General features: G+C 37.2%; 1 protein-coding gene and 1 pseudogene across 1 annotated transcript in view; both read right to left on the reverse strand.

Moving 5' to 3' along the window:
* The window catches only part of rbm48 (RNA binding motif protein 48), a 3,010-nt gene extending 593 nt beyond the window's left edge, over positions 1-2,417 (reverse strand). Inside the window, exons 1-4 of the mRNA XM_016462790.1 lie at positions 2,246-2,417; positions 1,909-2,099; positions 867-1,012; positions 199-758 (exon numbers count right to left, since the gene is read on the reverse strand). Of these exons, the coding sequence (XP_016318276.1) occupies positions 199-758; positions 867-1,012; positions 1,909-2,099; positions 2,246-2,371 (1,023 nt within the window). The 5' untranslated portion in view covers positions 2,372-2,417. The remainder of the gene's footprint in view (positions 1-198; positions 759-866; positions 1,013-1,908; positions 2,100-2,245) is intronic.
* A 4,983-nt stretch (positions 2,418-7,400) lies between these two features.
* The window catches only part of LOC107669908 (zinc finger MYM-type protein 4-like), a 17,512-nt pseudogene continuing 9,028 nt past the window's right edge, over positions 7,401-15,884 (reverse strand).

The following is a 15,884-nucleotide window of genomic DNA, read 5'->3' on the forward strand; positions in this document are numbered from 1 at the left end:
TAAAATGAGAAATGTTGCCTTGGCAACTAGCTGAAATAAGTTTTTTTATATATATTTTATTTCAGTTAATATTTCATTTCAAGTAACAAACATTTTTTAATGTTTTTAATTTTAGTTTTCGTTAACTATAATTACTGGTACACAATGTACTTATGTAAATTACATAATATTTACAGCAGGAATGAGAGACAAACTAACCTTGCTCATTGTTTGACGGATCAAATTGGCGGTTACATTTAATGAATGATCCTCCATGTCTACCTTGGGCCGCTCTGGTAATTTAGGACCAATCAGAGTCTCAGTTTCAGCTGCTTCATTCAAAAAGAACGCTTGTCCCTCCAACTTTCTTTTTCTACTTTCTAAATGTGTAGTCCTTGGCATAAATCTAACAGATGGTGACAGGTTCTTCTGCCTTTCAATCAAATCTCTCTCTTTTTTATAAGATGCAGAGGATGCACACTGCTTTGAAGTTTCTGTGACGGGAGGGATGGCATTATGTAGAGAGCCCATCTTATCCTCTCTAGGTAATGTTGTATCAGTGGTCCACTGCAACTGTAATGGCTGTGCAAAACCGTGAAGTCTATAAGAAACATCCTCCGCTGGTGGCAATGTCAGCACAGGAAAGCCCATGTCGTCAGAGTTCACATTCTCCATTCTGGCCTTTTCAGAGCCTTTCTGGATCTCAGGTGCTGCAGCTGTTTGTGTGTCCGTGCTTGATGACTCTGTGCTTTCTTCTAATTGCTGATCGTGTTGTTTTGCTAAAAAAAAAAAAAAAAAAATCACATAAGTTATATAGATTTTCCAACAGATGTAACCTATTGGGAGACAATTACAATACCTGTATTATACAATACCAAATACAATACCTGTATTTTGGCTTGCTCTGTTAACATATCTTCTCCTGTCCTGTAACTTTTGCCTCGTCTCTTCCACAGCTTCATACTCGGGGGCATAGCAGACGTGCAACTGACCCCCAAAGAAGCTCTTTTCATCAGTGTGCCGTTTAGCTACCCTGACAATTTCCACATTGTAACATACGCATGTCATTTCATGAGAAAAGAGCCTTTGGAGTCCCTCATGAACATATAGGTATAAAAAATAACTTAATAAAAATCTGTTTTATTACAGACATTAAAAAGTTCAATAAATCATCACATTTTTAATAGAATTTTTAGATTTAAGTTAATCATATTTAGATAAATATTAACATTAAATTCTTTATAATATTCAGCTTGCAGTGTCATGACCTTGAGAAAATGTTAAAAGATTAAATTACACATAAAAAAAAACTAATTTGCATTTGTGCATTTGCATTTCTCCTTTTATAGCTTGTTGCCAAAAAAGCCTCACATTGTATATTATGAATATTGTTGGCTCCTTGACTAATTGTTTTTGAATTGCTTTTAGAAGTTGCTTTGAATACAAAGTCTGCTGAAAGCGTAAATGTAAAATACTTTTATTTAGAAAGGACACTTAACATTTACAATATTACAAACAAATTCTATTTCTACTTTCTGTTCATCTAAAAACTCTGAAAGTGTGTAAGTTTTCACAAAAATATTAAGCAGAACAAGTGTTTACACCATATTAATAAGAAACGTAACTGCAAATCAGCATATTGAAATGATTTCTGAAGGATCATGTGACAATGAAAACTGGAGTAATGGCTGCTGAAAATTCAGCTTTGCCATCACAGGAATAAATTATATTTTGAACTATATTAAAATAGAAAATAGTTTTATTTTAAAGTATAATAAAGTCACAATTTTACAGTTTAACTGTATATATATATATATATATTTTTTTTTTATGAAATAAATGCAGCCTTGCCTTGATGAGCATAAGAGACATTTAAAAATATCCAGTGTGGCACATGTTCACTTTAAACATGTTTTAGTCTGTCTTTACCTTGCACTCGTCAGTTTCTGGAATTGAAACAAGTAGACTTCAGTGAACTGCTCTGCTGGGTATTCATCCAGCGCCCTGTACTCCTCGATCACTCCATAGAGAGCAAAGAGCTGCACCAGCTCTGGCATCACTCCAATAGCGGGTACTCCTTGAACTAACAGGAACCGAGACTCCAAGTTGATGGTATATACCTGAAATCAGTGATACAGTCACAAATATTATTTGCAGTGGCTCAAAACCTAGTGAGGTGACTACATCTTTGTGCATTCGGTGCATACTGATACAAGCTAAAATACGGAGCTCACATAAACTAAAACAATTTATAAAATAAACCCACCTTAACAGCTTTGAGGCGCCTTCCCTCTCTGTATTTTGGGCGTGTTTGGGCAACATTTCGTTGCTCATGGTGTTTATACACTTTTTGTGTGTCCCACACAGAAGGATTAGCGACCGAACTGTCCATTTGTGTGGTGAAGTCAGCGACCAAGGTAAACGATTCATCAGGTTTCAAAATAAAAGTCTGTTTTTAAACGAACACCCTATGTTATCGTAGTGCAATTGCATAGTTAATTTGACATATTAATTCATAATTAAACATGGTATGCACCAATTAAATTAATGCAATTTATTGAACATTTAATAAAGGTCATTACAATGTCATATTTAAATGTAATTTAAAACGTATTCACTCGCGTGTTCTTTATCGAGTAATTTTTCAGCGGATTAACTTGCACGGCTTAATTGTTCACATCAAGACTAGCAATGTGCGCGAATAAAGTAAATAAAGTCCATTTTGATTTCATGCGGACTTTAACCCTCTGGCATTGTTCAAGTCACACTTGTGTTGTTTGCGGTCATTGGAAATGAATGGGAAATACAAAGAACAATTCCCAAATGAACAATACCTAAGGGTTAATTTAATACATATTCCACCGATTTTACAGAGAAGGCTTAAGCCTATGGAGGACAAAACCTGCAAAAACAATAAATAAATAAATACACAAATAAATAAAAAATATGCAAATAAATGTGTGTATAAATACACAAATTCTTGCTTAAATACATATAGAAATAATTAAACGTGATTAAAGTAGGCAAATAAATAAAATAAATTGGTGGGAAAATGGAAAATGTTTAAGGAAATGCTAAACTCATCCTATTTATTTTCCTTTGATCACTCATTTATTTCTGAATGTAGTTCCACATTTATTTTTCCTCTGCGCAACATGCTAATGAGAGGGTGTCAACCATGGACTTGGTCGGGGTCATGTCATAGCTGGGGGCGCGGCTTGGGGAAAACAATCCTTTCCCGCTGACAGGAGATGCATGGTGTAAATCCAGTATGGCCTACGTAAAGTCACCTTTTCCGTTCAACAGAGCAAGATACATAAAAAACTGAGCTGTATTGTCCGTACAGTATCTGTGACTTTACAAACAACCCAACGAAATGGCCAGTGTCGTTTCCTGATGTCATTTGTTGTAACCCGATTGAGTCTCCAGTTACAGACAACTGTAATATCAGTATCCCGTGGTCATCGTGAGATTATTCACTTTATCCGTGGAATAAGGGCTCGTTCTTTTGATGGCAGCTAGTGTTTATTAGGACGACTTTAAGCCCTGTCTATGAAACCAGGCCTTAGCCTATGAATATATATTGAGCAGTGTTCTGAAGTATTACATTTATACTGTATTTCATTTGATTATTTTAAACCTAAACATAAGATGATTCCAAAAAGGACCATCAAGTTCCTCTTTTCATTAACTTCTCATAATTTGATGATACAAGCATTGAGAAGCATCCTTTCTGAATCAAAGACTGAGAAAAATGTCTGAGGACGTTGTATACTCTGAGGTCGTATTTGTGAAAAGTCGACAAGGATGATTCAGATGAGTGTCATTTAGGTGAGTTTTCAGTAAGAGGTGTTTAACGCGCATAACTGCACTTTTGCAAATGTACTGTTGCAAGCGAAGAGTATGAATACAGTCTGATGAACAAGCAAATGTTTGCAGTAAAACATTTTGAGTTTTGAGGTTCTAATTATGTTGTATGATTTAGGTAAAAGCGGTATCATGTTAGCATGTTAAATGTTTATGTTCAAGATAAATTAAAGTGAAATATGGCATATTCTCAGAAATGTTTTTCTGCAAAATGTAGGGTTACCTAAAGTTACAACCTAATATGCACCATTTAGGGGTAAAGAAGGTACAAAGAGGGTACTTCTCCAGTGACAAGCCGTTATATATTCAAAAGACATGTCAGAATAACACGGTGTGTTTGCATGTGAATAAGCACGATCTTTTGGATAAGATTGAGGTTACAGTAGATGACAAACAGGGAAGCTGGGTCCAAGAGTCATGTTGTTTGTTTTAATAGCCAAACTTAACCATGGGCATTGGGCAAGACTGAGTGGTTGCAAGGGGTGAAAGAACTTTTCCTGTTTTCTGTTTAATAACAAAGACCATATTGCAAACTCTTAGTGACCTTCCTATTGGGAAATTCATGGCAGGATGTTGTGATGTTCTTATGAAATCATGGTAACATCAGGACATTACTAAAAGGGTACTGCCCACATGCAGTGTTGAGTGTAATGCATTACAAAACATTTAATTACTCTTCTCTTGAAAAAGTAAAGTAAGGGATTACCCTTATTTTTGTAATTATAGTTCTGATGTAATTGCGTTAAATACTGTATAGACTACAGAACAACTCTATATAAAACAATAGTGGATTTAACTATCTAATGCTAAAATGTATGTTTTTTAGGTAACATTCTCCCTTTACATAGTTAAAGAATAATTTATGCAATTATATATTATTTATTTGAAAGAATTAAAGCAGTTTCATGTCTATCCTTGTACTGTTGAACTAGTCGAGGTCGATATGGGATTTAGAAAGTAATCACATCAGTAATGCAAAACTTTTTAGAGAAAGTAATTAGTAACCTAATTACACTGTTGAAGATGCAATTAGTAGCCTAGCTAGTAACTTTGCTCATCTTGTGCTTGTTCAAACTATTTAATCCGTATATATGATTGATTAAAACATTAAATATGTTGTGATTTAGCATATTAAAACACTCTATCCTATCAATTCTTGTAGGTGATTTGTCTCAAGCTCCGCAAAAGGCCAAACAGTGTTGTGACTGTGTTCGACTGATACTGCTGCTTCTCTGTATTCTCCTCATGGCTGTGCTGATCATGCTCAGCTTCCAGTGTACGCATGTGCTCTTTTTAGTCCACACTTGATCTTTATCCTATCCAAAGTACTTTGTTAGATCTATATATTTTATGAATTCATCTTGGATCGGAGTTTGATGACTAATATTATGGGTCATATATTTCAATACACAATATAAACACATCTAATCATAACCTACTTTAGATGTATATACAGAGAAAAAGCTTGAAGATCTTCAACAGGTCCACAATGCGCTAAATGAGAATTTAACAGGTAAGACTCTTAAACGAAACAGTTCAAAACGATAGATGAAATCACACATTATGAATGTGCTCATTTTCAAACAGCATTTTTAGCGGCGCTTCAACACATGCATCATTGGACACTAAATCTGTCCAAAGCTCTAAATGACAGTGGTAAGTGGTTAATATACACAATTTTCATCCCCATTAAAAATGATAGCTCATCTCAAATGCAATCAACTTTTAGCGTGTCCAAAGAACTGGGAGTATCATGCAGGAAAATGTTACCTTTTCTCCACAAACTAACTGAACTGGACTGATAGTCGAGATGCCTGCATCTCAGATGGCGGTCATCTGGTGATTATAAACAGCAGAGACGAACAGGTTTGTCCATGTACATACAAAAAAAAACGACTGTTTGAAATGAATATGAAATATTGCAGTGCAAGTAACAAGCCTACGCTTTGTCCTGTACGGAGTTCCTTATAAAAACCGAAGAGTCCTTCTGGATCGGCCTCACAGATGAGAAGATAGAGGATCAATGGCTATGGGTAGACAACACAAATCTTTGTAAAGATAAAGGTATTTCTTCATTTACAGTTCTTTCAATTCTAAACCCTAAATATTATACCCTTTTGACAAATTTTGAGATAATGCTCTCAATGAAACAAATAATTTCTTTCAGTTATTGGACTAGAAAGGAACCAGATAACTGGAAAGGATTTGGGGGAGAGTACCCCAGCGGAGAGGACTGTGCTCACATACATAAAAACTCCATCCAGGATCTTAAGAGCTGGTTTGATGCAGTCTGTAATAAAGCACTCAGAAGAATATGTGAGACCAGATCCTCCAGACAAACATAGTGACCATGTTAAGTAATGGGTGTCATCAGAAGCAGATTATTTGGAAACAGAAATGTGGCTTAAGACAAGGGAACATGATCATCAGTCCTGTATATTTACTTTATGGCCTAGCATCAGTGTCGCATAAGTTAATAAGCCCGCATAAGCCCGTTGCTTTTGTTCTAACATCTTTTCCCTCTGGATGGGGGTCTGTGGAACCTCAAAGAACTTTGGTAATAAGATGTAATTGGAAAGGACTGAATAAACAGTTTTGCTGTCGCTTCTGCTAGTAAGCTTTGAGGCCATGAGTTCAGCGAAGTAACTGATTTGAATCTCCACTCTAAATTGGCCATAAATGATAAGTGGATCCTGTTGCAAAATTATTTTTAAAAATCCTTCAGGCCTTTGCTTGGGCTGATAGGTATTTAGTGTCTTTTAATATTTAGCCCTGTGTTATGATTTTAACTTTGCTTACTATGTGAGTGCCTGGATGTGGATTTTTTATTTTTTTTGTATGTTGCAACAGTATCAATTATCATTTTTGACATTTTGTTCCCTCTCTGGAGCACCCATAGTTTTGCCTGCGAGTCCCTGATTCGCCCCATGTCAAGATTTTTTCATTGATTATTATCCAATTTGATTTTGAAAAGAGATTTCACTGCTTTTATTCAATTTTTTTTGTCCAATCTTCACCAAAGTTGGCTGAAAAAGATCCTGTGGCTAAACCATGCAAAAGTTATTAACTTATTATATTTAAAACGTAGCAAACCACTTCTTTTCAATCAGATGTTTGTCAAAGACTTGAAAATATTTGTAATGCTCCAAACAAACCATTTTTCTCTTAACTGAAATTATTTGTGAAACGCACTAGCAATTTTAAGTGAAAACTGTTTCAAAGTAAATCCTACAACAATTGTTTTCAGTGTGGATATATTTGCTGCAGCATAAAATCAATTTTGCCTGCCATGCAGAAAATTAATTTGCAACAAACAGTAAAAAAATGCTCATTTCTTTTCTCATGTCATCTCTTGATCACAGGCAGCTTTATCTTTTCAGTCTTTTCTAAATATATGAACACTGTTATAAGTAAATTCAATTATTTCTAAAATCACCACCAGGGTGACATGACAAACAAAAAGAGTGTGGGTTTAGGCATCAAGTGTTTCTGTGCAAGTAAAAAGGTGATTTTTGTACCTCTTTTCAGACAATAAAGATAAAAGATGTGCAGAATCAGTTTCACAGTCTTCTTTTATCCATAAAAAAGGCATCAAGAGTCAATTTCAGGAACATTCCATCTATTTAAACCAACATGGCTTGCAATGAAAAACTATTTCAAAATCTGGTTTTGGAATGATGCTTTCAATGCCTTTAGTGTTTAAATGTAATACAAAGGTGGCGACTTACAATAATCCCACTGTAACTGTGTACGTCCTTATAACTAAAAGAAGATTGAAAATGCAAACGAAATGATAAACCACTTGCTTTCCAGCATTCAGAACAACAGTCAAAATCCCAGAGGTTTTCTCAATATTGTGGTACTAAATCGGTGTGAAGTCCGAGTCACTGTCTGAATCAGTCTCATTGGGTGATTTGTCTCTCTCCAGGTGCAGCTCTCTGACAGTAAGGATACGTGTGAGCATGCTGTCCAGAACCTCATCACTCAGAGAGGAGGTCGAGAACCACGTGGGACTGCTGGGTACACAGGAGCGCTCGGGGCTCAGGTAAAACTGGGTTGTGTCTTGTCTTATGCCGGGCGAGCTGGAAGAAACGACATTGTATGACAACCAAATACACCATGACTCGTTTTAATACACAAAATGCCGACGTACCATTTTGAGAGATAGAACTCGTAAAGTCTGACAGGACAGCGAAGAGGATTGTCTGAATTCTGCCGTATTTTTAGCACCCTTTGCCGTTCACCTTCCTTCTTCTTCTTCTTTACAGGGACACCGTCTAAATTGGACAAAATTATTAAGTTGAAACATAATTAACAAAAAACGCACTATTACATAGTACGACTGACCACTGACCCGTGCTTCCGTCCTCTTTCGGGGGATAGAAACGCAGGAAAGACACTTTGTTGTTGGCTTGTCCTCGAGAGTAGCGTTTGATGTGGCCAAACGAGAGGCGGCGGTGCTGCTCCACTGTCCTGTAGTTGAAGTACTTGGTGAAGAAGTAGAGTAGCGTGTTGAGCAGCACACCGGGTGAAAACGCCCCCAGCTGCTTACAGTTCCACAGATACTCCTCCTCCACACGAGAATGAACATAACCTGAACACACACGGAGACGTGTTTACAGAGCAGCAGCACAACAAACTAGTCACACATTCCTGTTTTAAAGGGGTCCTATTATGCTCTTTTATAAAGTCTTGATTTTGTTTTGGGGGTGTACTAGAACAGGCTCTCATACTAGGTTGTTCGAAAAACACATTATTTTTCACATATTTTACATTATTTCACACCTTCACACCTTTAACACCTCTCTCCCCAGTCTGGCATGAACGACTCAAATAGTTCCTGAATCAAATGAAGGCATACTGAATACTTCTGAAATACGAAATGTGCTGTGATTGGTTAGCTGGGCCAGTGTGTGTTGTGATTGGCAGCACTCAGCGCCTGGCGGCGAAATGTCATGCCCCTTACCATAGCCGCCTGCTGTGAGCTTCAGTGTAAATATTGCGTCAAAATCAAATCAGTTTGAGCGCGATTTAAACCCGGATGATTGTAACCACTCTAAGTTCGTCTGCCTTGGGAAAGCTAGCGTGTCTCCGACATAGTGATAACACTCGTTGCCTTCTCTAGTGCAGCTCAACCAGGTCTCGTCCCATTCGTCGATATTTGTGATATCACAAATCCCGGAAAATATGCGTTGTAGTCCAAACGAGTCGTTCGTTGTAGTTTTTGAAAAGTTTCTGTTAAATAAAATATCTCCTTTTGAAGTGGACTTTGAGCTTTGTAACTTTGCAAATCTTTTTTATGCTCAAACAGCAACATTACAGACTAACTAAAGTTGAAAAAGTGAAAAAGCATAATAGGACCCCTTTAAATTACTCACCACTTGGCAAAATAGTTGGCTTCCACTGTCTGAGTATGTTGCTCATTTCATGGCAGAATTTGGCGTAGAAGACGTCAGCGAATATGTTCTCCATCCGATTGTTCTCAAAGAGGTACTGCAAACATGAACGACAAAAGCTAAATCAAATAAATTATATAATATAACATGTGTTTTTTTTGTTCATGATTTACCTGCTGGATTCCCAAGCAGAGATAAAAGATGCTGTCAGGGCTGTATTTCTCTCCACTGGGACGACGAACCTCAGAAATGAACTTGCAGAGGCCGTAGCTTAGTTCAGCAGTGCAACATTTCAACAAATCCTCCTTTAGTGTCATACTGCGAGCTATTGATGAAGAAGTGTTTAATGCCATAAAATCTCTCACCATGTCTCCCATATGTAAAAATGACTAATTAATCAAAATTTTCATTGTTGATTTAATTATTCCCAAGTTAATGTGGTCCAGTATTGCTTCTGAATAAAATATGAATAAACTTGTTTTTGGGATGAAATGCTGTATAAAAACAGGCTTACAGCCAAATTTGAGAGTCTCCATGCTGGGTTGGGTGTTCCTCCAGCACACCCACTTATTCCAGGCTTCGACTCCGTACTCATGTTGCAGTTTGGAGAGGCTGTTTGGAGGTGCTGATGCACACTTACTGCCCTACATTCCGACAAAACACATAATAATCTGATACTCAGTTTTCCTTAATGTGATACGTTGGAGTTTTGTTGGTGGTCAGGAATAATTCTGCTTTAGTTTTTCTTACCCATTTCTTCTCAGGGAAGCCATCATGTCCTCTCTTGCGTGATCTCTGTTTGCCATTGATCTCCTTTTGCATTTGCTTTCTAAAACGTTCAATGCTCTCTGAAACGTGAAAGGATAAAGATCATGGAAAAGGAATGGAAGACGATAAAAAAAAAAAAACTTGTTGGTGTGTTTTGACCTTAAATCACAGCAGAAGCTCTTACCGATTGGGAAATCGGCCTCCAAGTCCATCTGTGGCTCTTCTGCTGCGGTGGAGACGGGGGTCAGTGTAGCCGATCTGGATGGAGGAGGCCTCTCAGGCTCAGGGGTTTGATCCTATGTCTGGGCAGAAGACACAGAGTCCTCCTCCCAACTCAGATTGCTAGATAAGGCTTCCAGATCAAGGTCCTCCAGTACGTTACCAGTCTGATCTGAGCAATAAAACAGGTGTCTTTAAAGATATGTATGTGACCGAAACAATTAAATGTGCATTTGCGGATATATTATACAGCCTAAACACCATAACCCTCAATAATTATTTCCATCATTTACCACTACAGATGATTTGTTTCTCCTTCTCTGCATCCTCAGCCACCATCTCTGCCATCATGATGAGGTCGGCCTCCAGAGGGTCATCAGGGATCTTCTCTTTGATTTCCTGAATGGTCTTCACAATGTGCTCAGCATTGTCCAGAGTTGTAGGGAAGAACAAGGGCACCGGAACCTGCATAGAAGCCATATTTAATTCATAGACTACAAAACTACATTAGCCAAGAGTGGCAACTGTCTACATATCTACTTTTAAAGGACATATCTACTTTTATCCAAGTTTAAAGGAATATTCAAGGCTAAATACACTTCTGTGATATGTTGTTAATACAGAAAATAATTCCGACTCAGAAGTTGAGGATGAGGAAGGGTACAGAGTAGATGTACCGGAAGTGGAAGCCCCACAGACTGTGGAATGTATTGAGTGTAGAGATGCATGGGAACTGGCACATACACTGGCACTGGCACAGGCAGCACTATCACCTTAGGAGTTCCATCTGCAGGATAAAAAGTGTCAACATATGCATTGGAAGGTGTTTACTGAAGAGAAAAACAAATGGGGAAGAATTTCCAGAATAAGGATGCTAAAAGGTGATTGTCATTGTTGCGCAGGAACTGATTAGTACCTATTTGTGTTTCAGCATCACAAGTGTGAGGTTTACAGGATGTGGCTTTGTTTTTGCTTATGGATTTATATGGCAAATCCTTGTCTTTCTGGGTTTGGGATGAAGAGACAGGAGCTTTCACAGCACACTTCTGTGAGCAGAGCAAAGAACAAGAGATTTGTTTACAGCAAACCAGAATGATCCAAACAAGCACTCCTAAAGCTAAAAGAAAATGGACAAATTAGACAATCTGAATCCCAATTTTGCTCTCAGTAAGTAAAGTAAGTTACTGAAAATCTAGGATAAATAGGAGTATAGATACAGGTCTTTCCTGAACTCACATTTCCTGTGACTTTTACAGGAACACAGCCTGAGGAAACAAAGGGTTATATATGAATGACTTAAGCAAACAATGCATCTCAGTCTTTAATCATATGGATTATGTAAAAGTGCTCCATCCAGGTTGACATGAGTGTTTAGATAGTTAATGCATCTGAGGTTAATCACCTTTTGGATCTGCGTTTCCCAAAACACCTGGCTGGTCGTTGGATGCACTTGAAAGCGAGACGACATTGGCAATGACCGGTGTGCCCTCTTTAGTACTTTGAGGAACTGCAGAGGATACTGGGGTCACACCTGTGGAGACAGTGACAGCACAGGACTCCAGACTAAAGAAAATGAAACATTTAGGATGTAATAACTTTAGCTAGCCAATTACAGAATCTACAGATGTAATGAACAAACACTGGATGGGATAAAAGCAGACCAATACACCCAAATATCTGTAAGAGGACATACCTTGTGTGGCTAGAGAATTTTTTGCAACAACTCCAGTGATGCCCTGCAGACTGCAGAAGAACATCAGGCACCGCAGGCTGCAGAAATGCTTCATCTCACCCAGCCATTTCACAGTCTCAGTTACCTTCTTGGACTGCCTGCACATTGAGCACTTTATTTCCTGTCAAAATTGTGCAGCAGCAACATTTACTGTTACTTTCAGAAGCAACATCTTATATCAATATCTTAAGCAATATCCTAAGTCTAATGATGCAGCACAAAGGTACTTTGAAACGATATAGGGAATTTTGCACCACGTAGCTCTAGGCACTCAGTTCTAGGAACTAGCCAGCAGGGTGGTTCCTAGAGAACCAATTTCCTCCTTGGGCCATTTTCCTGGTTGCATTAGCACCGGCAGCAGGAACTCTGAAGTGGCCAACAGCTACGTCTTTATGCGCGCCATTTACAGACGTCAACAACCAGTGAATGGAGGATGCCGTGATCAGAGCTGTTTTTGTTGTGTGTCGTGGGCTTCATGATAACGGAAATGGAATGTTTGTGTTTTCCATGTTTGTGGAGTAAATATTTTTACATGGCTTTTTAAAAATACTGGGTAGCTTGTGTTTTGTATGCATTTGGCCAATCAGTGTACACCAGTGGTCGCCAACCCGTCGATCGCGATCGACTGGTAGATCTTTATCACTGTCCCAGTAGATCCCGAAAAAAAAAACAGTAAAATAAGTACAAAAATGCATTACATTTATGGGGTTATATTAATGTATCACTGAAGGGAACTGTCTTGAGAAAAGTGTCGATGGCAATGGCATTTTCTTCTCCGTATAAAGCGCAGCTCTTCTTTGTTTACAGCAGTAACCAAGGAAACGCTATAGTGCGGTCGGTTCATAAGCAGTGTTGCCCGCAGTTTTCTTTTCCAGCGGGGCTACTTTAACACTGTTGCCGCGGGTTGTTGTTCATGTCCGCGGGTTGAAGCGACCCCAATAACGTGATATTTAGTCCCTGGAATGTGAATTCCATAGAAGCTACCACTGGTGTACACTTATGTCACTGGTAGCTTCTATGGAAGTGTTTTAGACCCTACTCTGAAGTAGGAGCTAATTTAGTTTCCCGAAACAGAGTTCTTAGAACTAAATACGTTCCTAGTTCCTGTGATGTGAACTAGGAAAAGGTTCCTTCGGCGTGAAAGCCCCTTATGTGACCTCTCCATTGTCTTTTTCTTACTAAATTCATCACTAAATAAGTAAAAAATTGATTGAATAACTATCCAAGTAACTATATAACTGCATAACTAACTAAACAAGTAGTAAATAACTAAGTAAATAAACTAAACAACTACAGCTAAAACTACTAAGTCTGTTTAGCTAGTAAAATATATACATGTATAATAAATATGTAACCAAGTAAATTAGATAACCAAATAAATAACTACATAACTAAACAGTTAAACAAACAACTCAACTGCATAAGTAAACAAAATAAAATATTACCTGACGCATCAGTGAATTATGTTTTAACAAGCAATCGTTCCCACAGAACTCCTCTTGCTTCCCATCAAACACATCAGTCACTACAGTCTTGGAAGTGCTGTTACAGTAAAAGCAGTTGCAACAGTGTTTCTTTCCCCAGCGTTTGAACAGGCTATGCTCAAAGAGTGTCTTGCATCCTGTAGAGAAAGGAAAACCACAAGCACAAGGTCACATATACAAATTGATAAGGTTAATAATCTAATATTAAAATATTGCCAAACAATAAAATAATAACAAGGTCTGAATTATCCTCATAGCTTACTCTCACTGCAGAAAGAACGGTCAACCTTGTTTATCCTTCTCACTATTTTTACAATTTTATCAAGCTTGCAGTGTTCACAGCGAGCCTCCATGCGGTAAATCCTTCTGAACTCATCAATACAAGTGCTACTGCAGAAAGCATACATTTTCCTCTGAAAGATCAGATAAAAAAATGTATAAATGTTACAAGCATGTACTCAACCAGGGCCTCAGGCAACTATTAACATATTTTGGTTGGTCTTTTTGTTATATTAAGAAGTAAATCAATCAAATAATTAATAAACAGACATGTAGGTCATTTCCACACAGTCCTAGTTATCCTAATATGAAAATACTTTGAATTACTTTTAAATGAGCAAAATTAAAGTTATAACACAGCTGTATAATTGCGGTTGAAAATAATACTGTAGGTTGGTTGATAGTAAAAAAAAGAAGAAAAAAAAAGAAGAGGAACAAAAAAAAAAACATTTTAAAACAAAGTAATTGGCCTAATAAAAACAAGTAGGTCTAGTGAACAGGAGTACCCTAAACTCCAGCAGCTCTGGTCTGTGGAAGAAGAAGTTCAGACACTGAAAGCAGGGGATCTTGGTGACTGTCTGCGTTGGACCACTGGAAGTACTGGTCTTAACTGATGAGCTGGACTCTGAGGGAGCAGGTTTGGGGGCAGCAGGTTTTGGGGTAGATGTGTTGTTGCTTGTAGAGGTTACTGTATTTACCGGCATGTTAGGTTTCGTCTTATTGAAGGACTCCTGATCCAAGCAAAACAAAAACCAACATAAACTGACATCATTCAAAACAATCAATATGTATGAGTACTATAATATTTTAAAGAAGATCAGTGCCAGACATGACAGAAATGTACCTGATATGCTAGTACACAGGAATAAGAGCAGAAGTTCTGAACGGATCCATCAAACGTGGATATGTGGTACTGAGGCACTAGTTTCAGCTTGCAGTTGCTGCATTCCACTGCAACCGCTTGTTTGCATGCAGACAATAAAGACATTCAAGTATCATTTTTTAAAAAGTATCATTAAACAGTTGTAAATGTCAAATTGAATAAATGCAAGGTAACACTTTAGGGACCAAGTCTCACTATTTACAAGTTGCTTATTAGCACGCATATTACTGGCATATTTGCTGTTTTTTTAAACCACATTTTAATGACATATTCTACATGACATATTCTACATCCCTTAATTCTACCCCATACCTACACTTAACTACTTACTAATTATTAATAAGCAGCGAATTAAGTTTACGGAGGCAAAATTTCATAGTTAATAGTTCCATAATGGTATCCAATAATTGGTATCCAAACTAAAGTGTGACCAAATGCATAAATGAATAATGCATTCAATTTTAATTTATGAAACGAACTAAATAAATAATACAATTCAATTTTTTTATATTTATAAAATATAAAAATAATAAAAATTAGTTTGATCAACCAAATGCAATGCCGTCTTGCTTTAAAAGTTGTAGTGTTGACAAATAATTAAAGGGGTCATATGATGTTGCTAAAAAGAACATTATTTGGTGTAATGAAATGTGTTTATGCAGTTTAAGGTTCAAAAAACACATTATTTTCCACATACAGTACATTATTGTTTCTCCTCTATGCCCCGCCTTTCTGAAACGCGTACATTTTTACAAAGCTCATCGGTCTGAAAAGCGAGGTGTGCTCTGATTGGCCAGCTATCCAGTGCGTTGTGATTGGCCGAATACCTCAAGCGTGTGACGGAAATGTTATGCCCCTCACCATACTGTGATGCCATGTCCCGGAGCGACGAGATAAAAACATTAAAACTAGTGGTCGACCGATATTGATTTTTTGACAGCCGATGCTGATGCCGTTATCTTGGAAAGCAGGGTGGCCGATATAAAGCCAATATAATTTTATTTATTTTAAATAATATTTAAGAAATTTGAAATAATTTGAAAATTGATAAAAAAATAAATGTGTTAAATAAACATATACTTTAGATGACAAAGTATTTTTCACAAATAAATAAATATTTAATAAAAATATAATTAAAAAGGAAGTAAACACTGTAACCAACAGGGCACTCAGTATTCTGGGAAGTTTGTGTGCATTAATCATTTTTTTCAAATAAAGCCAAGGTAACACTCATTTTACATACAGCACACAGTGAAAATGACATGAATATGACATTG

The sequence above is a fragment of the Sinocyclocheilus anshuiensis genome, unplaced genomic scaffold, assembly GCF_001515605.1.
Source record: "Sinocyclocheilus anshuiensis isolate Anshui unplaced genomic scaffold, SAMN03320099.WGS_v1.1 scaffold253, whole genome shotgun sequence".
Lineage (NCBI taxonomy): Eukaryota > Metazoa > Chordata > Actinopteri > Cypriniformes > Cyprinidae > Sinocyclocheilus > Sinocyclocheilus anshuiensis.